Here is a 14024-nt window from a genome sequence, read left to right as displayed (position 1 = left end):
ATTTCAGAGGAGATTTGAGTTGGGGTAAAGGTGAGCAGAGGACATTCGGTAGAGATGGATAAAAGGTAGGAAGCAGAAATGACCATACTTTAAATCAAGATTATAAAAATGCAATAACCCCAAACTGAATTTTAAAAAATTGTATTTCTTTTCAAATTATTTCCAGATACCAAAATAACTATGGTTTTAATTTTTAAATGTATGAGTTTAGAGAGAAAAATATTAGAGTTACATAGTTTTAAAGATGACATGATACTAAGGAAAGTTTGTTTTCCAGTTTGAATCCATGACTAAAACAAGGAGAGACAGAAAAAGCTAAGTTATTTGCATAATTCACTATTTCAATATTCTCATGAGTTAGTGGCTAAAAGTTTATTTATTTCTCATTTAAAAATAAATAAGTCTATCTTTTACTTTTTTTTTTTTTTTTTTGAGATGGATTCTTGCTGTGTCACCCAGGCTGGAGTGTAGTGGCACGATCTCGGCTCACTACAACCTCTGCCTCCCGGGTTCAAGCGATTCTCCTGCCTCAGTCTCCCAAGTAGCTGGGACTACAGGTGCATGCCACCATTCCCAGCTACTATATTTTTTGTATTTTTAGTAGAGATGGGGTTTCAACGTGTTAGCCAGGATGGTCTCGATCTCCTGACCTTGTGATCCGCCCACCTTGGCCTCCCAAAGTGCTGGAATTACAGGTATGAGCCACCGCACCCAGACTTTTATTTTTAAAAGTCCCAAATGATATAAGCATGTTACTTAGCACAAAAGCAATCCAAAAATCTATTTGCATATAAAATCTGTTTTCTCTTAAAATGACTTTAAGAAAAAAAATATTTCAATGACCTTTCCTTTAGTGTTTCCTGTTTAGTATTTTATTTAGTAAATACTGTAACTCAATGATTACTTAGTCTTTGGTATACTATAAAATTCACGTGAATATAAACTTCTGCTTTAAAATGTATAGTACATATTACAAAAATGAGTAAATGAACATATAAAGATAATATCGCATAAAGAGAAAGTAGTTTAAAAATCTATGATTCTTAAATGAAGTATTATTACTATTTAAATGAATCTAACCGATTTTGGCCAAAGTACTTAAATTTGTTTTAACTGACTTTCAAAAAGTCAATATTATATGTGAATAACACTTATTATCAAAATTTTTTCCCTAAATGACAAGAACTAAACAGCATCATCACTAGTAAGACTAAAAATAGTGATTCTACTAAAACTCAAATTCCAAAGTAAGTACTAATAGCTAAAGTCATAATCAGGAAAATATTTAATAAGCATTATCATTGGGAATGAGATATATAATCTAAAATTAGAATTATTACATTACTCAACATTTTTAGAAAAGATAATCACACTATACCAGATAAGCATACATTCTTTCTCCCACCCTGAGAATGAAGGAAACAGTACTTTTCTAAGGTAACAATAAAGTAACGGTCCTGGTGTACTTATAAGAAAGAAGTAATGTCATAATTCATGGTATGATACTAGTTTAAGTTTATACCATCTATCCATCAAGGTTAACTACATATTGACTAGTTGAGAACACATCAAGGGCTATTGGAATCTGCGTTTACTACAAGAGCAGACTGGCCAAATGGTTCACTAGAGACTGGAAAGTACTGGAGCACTGTCCAAATGGAGGCATTTCTTACACCCTACTACCGCAGAATAGGGACAAATACTGACATCACGAAAATAAAAAAAGCCACCATTGGCAAGCAAACACTGACTTGGTGGACCATAAATCTTACCTAAAAAGGAAATTCCTACAAGCTTAGAATATTGCTTAGTTATGACAGTGTTTCTCAACTTATTCACAACCAACTCAGAATCACAGAGCTAAGGAAGGTCATTTGACAGTAACCAGTATTATTGTTATGCATAATTCACGAAAACCAAGGAAAACACAAAGTCATTTTTGGCATACCGAAGTTTCCAAATGATAGCTGAAAATTTATGTTGAGATTTTCAGGGTTTGACAAATCAGCAAATATACATGTTAATACCTCATTTTTCCCAATCTTTTCTAGAAATGAGGTAGATACACATAATTTGCCGGATAACTACAGTTGTCCATTTAAAATGCTAATGCTTTCATTACTTAATTGCAATGGAAATATCTCCAAAATGCATTACACTTTTTTTTCTTAATGATTCATGAACCACAATTATTTTAATAGGCTATGAAACTACAATATAGCCTCATGCAAAATGGCCCAGATAACTCTATTGTTTAATTCTTATGTATGCTTTGGCTAGTTTGTTTCCTTTCTGTTGCCGCCAGCCGTTGAGCTTTATTTCTCAATGGCATCAGTGTATCATCCTCTGGAAGTTCCCGTTCCTCCTTCGAACACTGATGTGTTATATATTAAAAAAAATATAGTCAGGATGAATAGATAAACTGGATTAGATTAAATAAATTATGCCAAGGAGTTAAGGGGGTCTATTTCCTGCGTTCTTGTCTATGTTTTGGCTAGGTAAGATTGCTAAGTGCTTTTTAAAATTTTTGTTTTTTTGATAAATTGTGTAATTTCCATGCTACTATGTTACGAAATTCAATCCCTTGAAGATAAAAATCTCTTTCTGAGGAAGGACTGCATTTCACAAGGATTGGAGCATCATTGTTGCTTTAAGCTGGCCTCCTGGCATGAATTCACATTATGTCTCTGGTTCATTTTGCCTAACTTAGGCATTCGGGAGCTTGCCTGATTTGCCTCAGGGTTGGACAAAATGAAGCCGGGTAAGTAGGGTGTGACATCACTTTTGGAAGAGGTATATTGTTGCTAATAGTCTAACGCAATTTTGTTCTTGCCTGCTAAGTAATGCTATGGGGCCAGATATATTTAGCAATGAGAATTTCCCCCCTGACTTGTTTCCATGACAGAGTCTGGGACATTTTTAGCTCAGCTGAATTAAGTAAGGTCTATAGTAAAGGGGACATTCTAGAATGGAATTTTCCCACTGATAGATGATATATTGTAACCACCCACTCATGGGCTAGAGAAAACAGAACTTTCAAAAGTGATAAACTTCCTTGGAATATTTAGGCAGAGAGAAACGTAATCTGGTCACCCCATTTCTTTAATGCAACAGTCTGAAACCCATGGACTCTGGGTAGGATCTGGCCCAAGTGCTAAGTAAAAAAGATAATTGATACCTGTCTTGGAAGAGCTTTCTATTCAGTTTCAGAGATGGGGCACACATGGCAAAGAGCCCTACCTAGTTCCTTGTAAGCTCAACCCCAGCTTCCCTAAATTAGGGCTGGGAGGACAGTGAAAGCACTCACGTTCTCATGGTAAGGGGTTCTGGCATTCACTTACTTGGCTTGTGCCAACACTCCAATGACTTCTGCATACAGGTCTGCCACAATATGCATATTGCCAGTGTTGGGACCAAGGTACCTAAGTAGGGTATAATTAAACAAGTTAGGGATCCCTGGTTATCAGAAAAAAGCAAACCACTGATTTAGTTTTAAACACCAACTTCAACATTCTAAAGCGAGAAATCATCTTACCCTTCTTTGTATTTAAAGTGCTTGAAAGCCAAGTTAATAACATCATGTATTAAACTGTCTATTACAGGATGAAGTGGAATCTGAAAAAAAAAGGTGGTTCTTAACTCAGAAGAGAATATTAAAGAACAAATCGGTACAGTACTTCCGATAACTATATATGACAATCAATAGCAATCAATAAACATAATTCATATAACCCAGTATTTAGAATTCAGAAATAATTTTAAAAACTTAGACTTTACAACCTAAGTAGTTTTTAGATCAATAAATATTATCTAAAAGTAACAATAAATTAATCACCTACCTGTTTCAAAACTTCTATTAATACTAAAGAAAAAATAAAATCAATGGCGAGGTCCCGTCTTTCCATTAAATAATCTCGCTGTTGTTCATCGCTGTAAAATTTAAAATATTTACATTAAAGCACACTGAAGGTATTTTCAGAGTAATACAATTCATCAAAAATCTAGGACTCCTCCCTAACAGACTGCAAAACCCGTTTTTTAAATTATATAATTGCACTGGTAGATACATGCTAACGTTGGCCGGGTGGAGTGGCTCACGCCTGTAATCCCAGCACTTTGGGAGGCCGAGGCGGGCAGATTACCTGAGGTCAGGAGTTTGAGAACAGCTTGGCCCACATGGTGAAACCCCGTCCCTACTAAAAATACAAAAATTAGCCAGGTGGCATGGTACCCCATGCCTGTAATCCCAGCTACTTGAGAGGCTGAAGCAGGAGAATCGTCTGAACCCGGGAGGCAGAGGTTGCAGTAAGCTGAGATCATGCCACTGCACTCCAGCCTGGGAGACAGAGCGAGACTCCATCTCAAAACAACAACAACAACAAAAAACATGCTAATGCTCTTTCTATTCTCTGTGTGCTTCAGTGGACAAACATTAGATTTGAAGTCGGAATATTTGACTTCAAATTTAAAATTTTCAATGATGCTAACTTAAGTAGCTATTTGTGAGTCTATCACCTCACCTTGTGGTCTTTTCTAATGTAGCTTTCAACTCCGCAATTCTGCCATCTGTAAAATGTGATAACAACTTGAGATAGGCTACCATACCAAAGGTGGACATTGAAAGATCTCGTGAAAGGAGCTGAACAATGTAAGGAAACAAGAAGGAAATAATATGATCACCAATTTGAGCAGGACCGCAGGGGTGAAGAGGATCGGCATTACTTTTCTTTTCTTTCCCTGTCCCTTTTCTCTTACATTTTTTGCCACTTGAGACTTAGTGAAAGGAGGCATGAAGAAGTGAAGGGGTGGTGAGAAAGAAGAGTAAAAGGCAGAAGGAAGAAGAGGTAGGAGAAGCAAAGCAGTCATTTGTGCTCATTTAAAAGTTAGAAGCACGCTGTTTTGGTGACTATGGCCTTATAGTATAATTTGAAATCAGGTAGTGTGATGCCTCCAGATTTGTTCTTTTTGCTTAGTCTTGCTTTGGCTATGGGGGCTCTTTTTTGGTTCCATATGAATTTTAGAATTGTTTTTTCTAATTCTGTGAAGAATGATGGTGGTATTTTGATGGGGATTGCATTGAATTAGTAGATTGCTTTTGGCAGTATGGTAATTTTCACAATATTGATTCTACCTGTCCTTGAGCATGGGATATGTTTCCATTTGTTTGTGTTGTCTATGATTTCTTTCCGCAGTGTTTTGTAGTTTTCCTTGTAGAGGTCTTTTGACTCCTTGGTTAGGTATATTCCTAAGTATTTTATTTTATTTTTTGCAGCTATTGTAAAAGGGGTTGAGTTCTTGATTTGATTCTCCACTTAGTCGTTGTTAGTGTATAGAAGAGCTACTGATTTGTGTACATTAATCTTGTATCTGGAAACTTTGCTGAATTCTTTTATCAGTTCTAGGAGCTTTCTGGAGGAGTCCTTAGGGTTTTCAAGGGAAATGATCATATTGTCAGCAAACAGTGACAGTTTGACTTCCTCTTTACTTATATGGATGCCCTATATTTCTTTCTCTTGTCTGATTGCTTTAGCTAGGCCTTCTAGTACTATGTTAAAGAAGAGTGCTGAGAGTGGGTATCCTTATCTTGTTCCAGTTCTCAGAGGGAATGCTTCCAACTTTTCCCCGTTCAGTATTATGTTGGCTGTGGGTTTGTCGTAGATGGCTTTTATTACATTAAGGTATGTCCCTTGCATGCCGATTTTGCTGAGAGTTTTAATCATAAAGGGATGCTGGATTTTGTCTAATGCTTTTTTTTTTTCTGAGGCGGAGTCTCACTCTGTCACCCAGGCTGGAGTCCAGTGGCGCCATCTTGGCTCACTGCAAGCTCCGCCTCCCGGGTTCACGCCATTCTCCCGCCTCAGCCTCCCGAGTAGCTGGGACTATAGGCGCCCGCCACCACGCCTGGCAAATTTTTTGTATTTTTAGTAGAGACAGGGTTTCACTGTGTTAGCCAGGATGGTCTCAATCTTCTGACCTCGTGATCCGCCCGCCTCAGCCTCCCAAAGTGCTGGGATTACAGGCGTGAGCCACTGCACCCGGCCTATCTAATGCTTTTTCTGCATCTATTGAGATGATCATGTGATTTTTGTTTTTAATTCTGTTTATGTGGTGTTTACAGCTAACTGATCTTTGACAAAACATACAAAAACATAAAGTAGGGAGAGGGCACCCTTTTCAACAAATAGTGCTGGGATAATTGGCTAGCCACATGTAGGAGAATGAAACTAGATCTTCATCTCTCACCTTATACAAAAATCAACACAGGATGGATTAAGGACTTAAACCTAAGACCTGAAACTATAAAAATTCTAGAAGATAACACTGGAGAAACCCTTCTAGACATTGACTTAGGCAAGAATTTCATGACCCAAAACCCAAAAGCAAATGCAATAAAAACAAAGATAAATAGCTGGGACCTAATTAAACTAAAGAGCTTTTGCACGGCAAAAGGAACAGTCAGCAGAGTAAACAGACAACCCACAGAGTGGGAGAAAATCTTCACAATCTATAAATCTGACAAAGGACTAATATCTAGAATCTAAAATGAATGCCAACAAATCGGTAAGAAAAAAACCACCCCACCAAAAAGTGGGCTAAGGTCATGAGTAGACAATTCTCAGAAGAAGACATACAAATGGCCAACAAACATATGAAAAAATGCTCAACATGACTAATGATCAGGGAAATGCAAATCAAAACCACAACGTGATACCAACTTACTCCTGCAAGAACGGCCATAAAAACAAAACAAAACAAAACAAAAAAACAGTAGATGTTGGTGTGGATGCAGTGAACAGGGAACACTTCTGCAGTGCTGGTGGGAATATAAACTAGTATAGCTGCTATGGAAAACAGTGTGGAGATTCCATAAAGAACTAAAAGTAGAACTACCATTTGATCCAGCAATCCCAGTACTGGGTATCTACCCAGAGGAAAAGAAGTCATTATTCGAAAAAGATACTTGCACATGCATGTTTATAGTGGCACAAATCATGATAGCAAAATCGTAAACCAACCTAAATGCCCATCAATCAATGAGTGGATAAAGAAACTGTGGTATATATAAATGATCGAATACTATGCAGCCATAAAAAGGAATGAACTAACAGCATTTGGAGTGACCTGGATGAGATTGGAGACTATTATTCTAAGTTAAGTAACTCAGGAATGGAAAACCAAACATTCTATTGATATGTGGGAGCTAAGCTATGAGTATGCAAAGGCATCAGAATGATACAATGGGGGCTGGGCATGGTGGCTCACGCCTGTAATCCCAGCACTTTGGGAGGCCAAGGTGGGTGGATCATGAGGTCATGAGTTCAAGACCAGCTTGGCCAACATAGTGAAACCCCGTCTCTATTAAAAATACAAAAATTAGCTGGGCACAGTGTCACATGCCTGCAGTCCCAGCTACTTGGGAGGCTGAGGCAGGAGAATCACTTGAACCTGGGAGGTGGAGGTTGCAATGAGCTGAGATCATGCCATTGCACTCCAGCCTGGGTGAGAGAGTGAGACTCCATCTCAAACAAACAAACAAAAAAGAATGATACAATGGATTTCGGGGACGTGGGGGGAAGAGTGGGAGTGGGGCGAGGGATAAAAGACTACAAATATGGTACAGTGTATACTGCTTGGGTGATGGGTGCACCAAAATCTCACAAATAACCACTAAAGAACCTACTCATGTAATCAAATACCACCTGTACCCCAATAACATATAGAAAAATAAATGTTTAAAAAAGTTAGAAGCAGAATTAGCACTGTCAGAAGAACAGCAAGGCAGTCCCTCTATCCCATTTTCTGCTTGACTAACACACTGATTGAGGGCTCACTTGGAATTGAACAAAGACAGATAAAATTACTGCTGGGCTTCTTGGCACAAGAAGTGGCCTAGAGCACTGACTCTGGTGTGGAACAGTCTGGCATAAAATTATGCCTCTTCTATTTATCGGCAATTTCTCCATCCACAAAATGTGAATAATAGTACTTACATAATAGTTTGAGAAGATAAAACATGTAAAGTATTTAGCATAATTTCCCAAACACATAAATGCTCAATAGTATATATTAAATAAAACCAATGAGGAGGGATGACAGGATTTAGACTTGCCAGGAAGATGTTTTCAAAATAAATCAAGACTATTTTAAATCTGGAATGTTTTTCTCTTTAGTCAAAAGGGAATAAGAAGAAAAGAATGTGATATTTAAGATATAAAGAAGACCTTCTGGAGTGCTCTGTAACTTTCAGCAAGTCAAATTAAGGCTGGTGGATGATAGAACGGGTTAAAAAGGAACTTGCAAGTTTATCTTTCAAGGAGTAAATGTATCAACAGAGTAGGAACTCGTTCTTTCGGGATCATTTATGAACAGCCTTGCCAGGATAAAGAGCTGTGAACAAAACCATCTATCTAAAGTCCTTCAAGACCCACTGGAACTAGAAAGCGGCACTGCGAGCTGCGGGAAAGGAAAACCTATGCAGCTGCATTAAAAAGGATGGCACTCAGAAATCAGACTTTATATCCATTATATTATAGAATAAGGAGACAGGAAGTTGGAAAGACCAAAAGGAAGGAGAACTCCCAAAGATGGCCAGCAGCAGTAGAGAGAGTATTTTTGTGCTGGATGCTAAGGGTCTTTACAAGTGGCCAGAGGAACCTGTGAGAAAGTAGCAGTTCTTGGCAGAAAAAAAAATGTAGACCTTTGATTCTATTGTATTTAATAAGCCAAACTATGTTTTCAAATCAAAATAAGACATATACATTTCTAATATTGAATTCGACTTTATTGCTGGTTTGCAGTCTAACTGCCAGGAGCCAGAGGCATTTGACAAATTTATTTGGCAGTCCAAATGCTGATACTGTACTAATCTCAGAAATCACAACCCAGTGTGCATCCCTGACATCTGACTATTTTCAGTAGTTTATGCTCCTCCTTAAAGTCCCCCCAACCTTTTTTTCCTAGTAGCAGAAACTCACATTTAGCTACATCATACCCTAGAGAGCGTCATTCATTTGGCTGTTTTCTAAGCACATTTTCTCTCATTTTAAAAATTCAAGCATTAACTAAAATGCTACTAAGTCAAATTTTACTGTCCCGATTCTTTATCTGATCTCAGTACTTACTCTGATCTCCTGAAAATAATCAGTAACACAATTTTAAAAACTATAATTGTTAATCCATAAAGAAATCAATTCATGAAAAATCTAATTTCAGCAACTAAATTCTGACAAAACAGAGGAACAAAACTAAAAACTCAATTCAACTCACTAAAAACTGTCCCACTCCCTGCCCCTGGGAAGGTTTAATATCTGTTCATAAGACAACGTGTTATATGGAAAAAATAATAAAATGATCCCTTTAATTTCTTCATCACATGGTCTGAACCATTTTTCAGATAAACAATTTAAATTCTATTTTTAAAACCTGATAAATTAAAAAAATATTCATGAGGAGAGGCTGCTAATGGGTTCAGGATTTGGGGGTGATAAAAATGTTCTGAAATTAGAGTGGTAATGGTTGTACAACCCTGTAAATATACTAAAAACATTGAATTATATACTTTAAAAGGGTGAATTTTATGGCATCTGAGTTATATCTAAAAATTCTAAAAATTTCCTTCTTCACTAAAAAAAAATTCAATATGAAAAAGTTATTAATCTCTCTCCCAAACAAAATTATATGATTAAATCTTGCATAAATTCAAGCACATTATAAAAGCAGATTACAAATTTGGTTGAAGTGTAACATGGTAATATTACAATTCTTCAATTTCAAAAGAAGTCTTTTGAAACAGTATTAGGACTTTCAAGAAAAATGAGAGAAATAAATCATTCACAAAAAGTAGTTAATGTCTGATTTTCTGATTGACTAATTTTAGTTTACAGACTTTAAAAGTATTTTTTTAATTGGAGTAATCCATTCATGTGGAGAAATCTAACTACTTTTAAAAATAATCTTTTTTTTTTTTTAAAAAGTAAGTGTATTAATCTTTCTTATATTCACTGCCTTGTTATAGGTTGACTAAACATATGAAATTATATGTGCTTACCTAAAATTTGGGGAGGACACACATTAATGAGAATCTTAAGTTTTACAGATGCTGATATGCTCCTGGAGCAGCAAGTTCCATTTTTCAAACCCACAAGAAGAAGGGAACAGAGAATAAATAAACAAAATACTCAGCTGGAAGGAGGAGTTGGAGATGGTGTCACCTAACTTCCTTGTTTTGCTCACAAGGAGGCTGAGGTACAGAGAAGCGGGGAGCTGCCCAACGTCACATGGCTAAATAGTGACAGCGCCAGGACTACCACTAACGTCCAGTCCAGCGTCCTTCCCACTACAGTACACTGAGCACTCAAGGTTACTGGAACGAGGACTAAAATATCTTGGCATGTCACGCAGGGCCTGCAGTCAGCATTCTGCTTTGGGTGTAGACTCAGTGGGAGAGGGCAGAGGAAAGAAGCTGGCAAGAAAGTGACCTGCAGCCCTTCACACCTGTCTCCACCAAAGTTGAAATAAGGCTGTGTATGAATTTTCAACCTGTGACGGCTGGCAGTGACTCGGTGCTCCAAATGGATTACCTGCTACGGACACAGGGCCCCCGCAGCACCTGCTAGGCATCCTTGTGAAGAGTCAGGAAGACCCAATTGCCTTGTAACTCTAATTTTGATTTACGTTTCTTGAAAACAAAACAAAATAAAATCATGATCCTTACACAAAAGAAATGTACCTTTTTGATTTATTGCTTGTTCTTGGTCTGTATTCATGTGATTCATCCTCAATGCCATTTTGCCTTTTATACCAGTCAAATAATGTACGTAGAATGGAAGGCAGGCAGTACTCAGAAAGGGAGCTCATTGAGCTGATGACCTATGGAGGAAAATGCAGGTGATTAGAACACTGGTAGCACTGCCAATTACTGAGAAACTCTTTATCTCACAAGTAACCCCAAGCACTACTCACTAAAATATTTTCTTCCGTATCACAGTCCTTTCTTTCATAATCTTTATTAGTACATTCCCAAGAGCCTGTCTCTTAATGGTGACAAATGTTCCCCATATAAGAATAATTTTGTAGTTCAAGAAAGTTAATTACTTTGACTCCCTTTCATTCTAGAAATCAGATGTTAATTGCATACAGGTTATTCATGGAACTGCAAAGATATTATGTTCCCATGTTCATCTGCCTAAAGTAGATGAATGCTTCTTCCGTCCTAAAAATGTTTGTTGTATAAATATATGAATACAATTACATTAATAATTTACATGATATAAACAAATCTACCCCCATCACCAAATAACCTAACTGGTAATAATAACGTATGGTTTTGGACAATAATTATTCATTCATTAATTTGAAGTATGCCCCAAATTAGACTCAAAATATAAATGGGCAGCAATAATTTACCCCCTATTACATTAAAGGCAAACTTCTCCCTTTTTCTTTAAAGAACAAATGTGCCTTTGGTAGAACTGTTATTCTAATTTCCTTATCTGGAAAGAATCCTGATTTTTTAACTGATTACTATAAAAAAAAAACTTCAATCCATATCTCATTACCCTATGCAAAAGTTTCCACAAAATGCCTCATAAATTTAAGTATAAAACCTAAAAATATAAAACTCCAAGAAAACATAGGATAAAACCTTTGTGACTTTGGATTAGGCAAGGATTTCTTAGGTACGGCCCCATAAGCAAAGTCCATGATAAAACTTGATATAATGAAACTCATCAAAACCAAAAACTTCTGCTTTTAGAAGAATACAGTTAAGAACGTGATAAGGGACAAACCACAGAGTGGGAGAAAATATTTGCGAAACACACATCTGACTAAGGCCTTGTCTCCAGAATATGTAAAACTACAATGAAATAGGTTTTAACTAGCTAATTAACAAACTGTATAAGCAAATTATAACACGCAGAGTTGATGAGCAGTGATAAACTGGATATGTTCATATACTGCTGATAGAAAAAAAACAGGCATAACATCTCTGGAAGGTAATCTGGAAATACATATCAAGAACCTAATAAAAATCATTCTCAAGAAGGCCACTCTTAGAATTTGTCTCAAATCCATAATTAAAGATAAGCAAGAAGATGCAGGACAGCATTATTTATTATAGCAAAAGGATGGAAACAACATAAATGTCCAACTACATGTAAATGCTTAATAAGATGCGGAATTTGGTGTGGACTATTTATGAAACCATTAATATCATATTTTAATATAAATATAAAATATGACATGAAAATGTTCATGATACAGTAAATGAAAAAAATGAAGAACCATTTAACTGGTATGATTCCAATTTGGTAGAGATACTATGTAAGTATACATATGCAGAAAACAGGACCAGAAGGAAACATACTAACATATAGAGTGCATGTGAAAACCAGGGGTTCTTAGGCCAGATCACTAGAGGGAGAGGGAGGCTGGGAATTTAAGAGAAATAAAGGTGAGAGTTTACCTGGGACTGTTTTAGAAAGGGTAGAAATTTGAGATGAGACTCAAGAAAAAAAAAAGCAAAGACTCAAGGTAGAAAAAGCCTTTAGTAATGAAGGTACAAAGTAACTGTTGATGATTATCACAATTGATGTGATGAAGGTTTTGAGTGAAATGAAAGAAGAAATATCTGACTGGTATGAGGACTTTATTTTGCCAGAGTGAAGGAACATAATGCTGAAAATTTTTCTTCTCTAGAAAATGAGAAGACTCTAAAGATTTTTGAATAGGGACATAAGCCCATACGAATTGTGTATGGGGAGGCTGAATCCCCCAAACAGTGGGGTGATGTGGAGGCAAATTCACACACATGCTTGAATTGCATGGGGTGACGGCAGTGATTCCAGGCATTCTGTGACCTCGGCCTGAGAGGCAGAGATGGCAGAAGAAATGGAAATCCTTAGTTAACTCACAATATTTCTGCAGTTAAGCAGGCCAGGCTTCACTTCCTTTTATAAAGCAGGAAATGAGAGCAAAGGGAGCTAAAGTGCTTTGTGTCAATAGGATTTTCCACTGTCACCTTTAAAAGAAACCTTAAGATTGAACAAAATATTTATTGCTTTCTTTCTCACATTCTACCTCTTCATAGCCTACTTCATGCTCTCTCTCCTATAATGATGGTTATATGTACACATACAAAATTGTACATTATCTTTAGTTATGAGTTAATATAAGGTAAAAATAAATAGGCTATTGCATTCAGCCTGCCCTGTTAACCTAGTCAGCATAAACTTTTTAAAACTGAAGAGCAATCTAATTATTTAAAGAGTCACCCTTCCCCCGACTCTAGTGAAATCCACAGCCAAGACATATTTTTCCTGCTGCGGTCATGAATGTAACAGCAGTAACTTTTCAGAAGAAAGCTAATCATGATGTGGCAAGGTAGTAATTCACTAATTCTTTCTAAAGTTATCCCAACATGAGAAAGGATATTTACTTTCCTAAGTCACCATCATCTAAAATGTTTTGAATTGAGAAATGAAGGACATTCCTGCCATAGAAGAAAAAGGGATCAGAATTCAGAGTTTCTGACTACAGGATGACTATCTTAATTATTACATAGGTAATGAAATTTCAAAGCATTACAGTTATATTTCAATAATTTAAAAATACTTGTGTAAATCTGCCAAATCTAAGGAGACATGATGACTAAATGTTCATGTGGTATGCTGAATGGTATCTTGGAACAGAAAAGATATCAGAGAAAAAAGATATCAGAAAACAGAAAAAAGATATCAGAGAAAAAGAAAGGAAATACAAATAAGGCACAGTACAGAGATTAGTTAACAATAATGTGCATGGAAACTGCATCCCTTCCCCAATAGCTTGCCCTACACGTCTCTTCATCTATATCCTTTGCAATGTCCTTTATAGTAAACCACTAAAAAAGCCCAACACGTAAAACAATAATGTACCTATGCTGGTTTCTTAGTTGTGACAAAAGTACCATGGCAGTGTAAGATGCTATAGCAGTAGGGGAAACTGGCAACTGCCTGAATTATCTTTGCAACTTTTCTGCAAAT

General features: G+C 36.6%; 1 protein-coding gene across 2 annotated transcripts in view; it reads right to left on the bottom strand.

Moving 5' to 3' along the window:
• The window catches only part of FRY (FRY microtubule binding protein), a 268121-nt gene that overhangs the window by 170653 nt on the left and 83444 nt on the right, over window positions 1–14024 (bottom strand). For both annotated transcript variants that reach the window (XM_063650744.1, XM_054446794.2), the window contains exons 4-7: window positions 10730–10869; window positions 3840–3930; window positions 3536–3615; window positions 3342–3422 (exon numbers count right to left, since the gene is read on the bottom strand). In XM_063650744.1, coding sequence (XP_063506814.1) covers window positions 3342–3422; window positions 3536–3615; window positions 3840–3930; window positions 10730–10869 — 392 coding nt within the window. The remainder of the gene's footprint in view (window positions 1–3341; window positions 3423–3535; window positions 3616–3839; window positions 3931–10729; window positions 10870–14024) is intronic.

The sequence above is a fragment of the Pongo pygmaeus genome, chromosome 14, assembly GCF_028885625.2.
Source record: "Pongo pygmaeus isolate AG05252 chromosome 14, NHGRI_mPonPyg2-v2.0_pri, whole genome shotgun sequence".
Taxonomy (NCBI): Eukaryota; Metazoa; Chordata; class Mammalia; order Primates; family Hominidae; genus Pongo; species Pongo pygmaeus.
The sequence above is the reverse complement of the archived record's forward strand: the minus strand, read 5'-3'. Positions and strand labels throughout refer to the sequence as shown.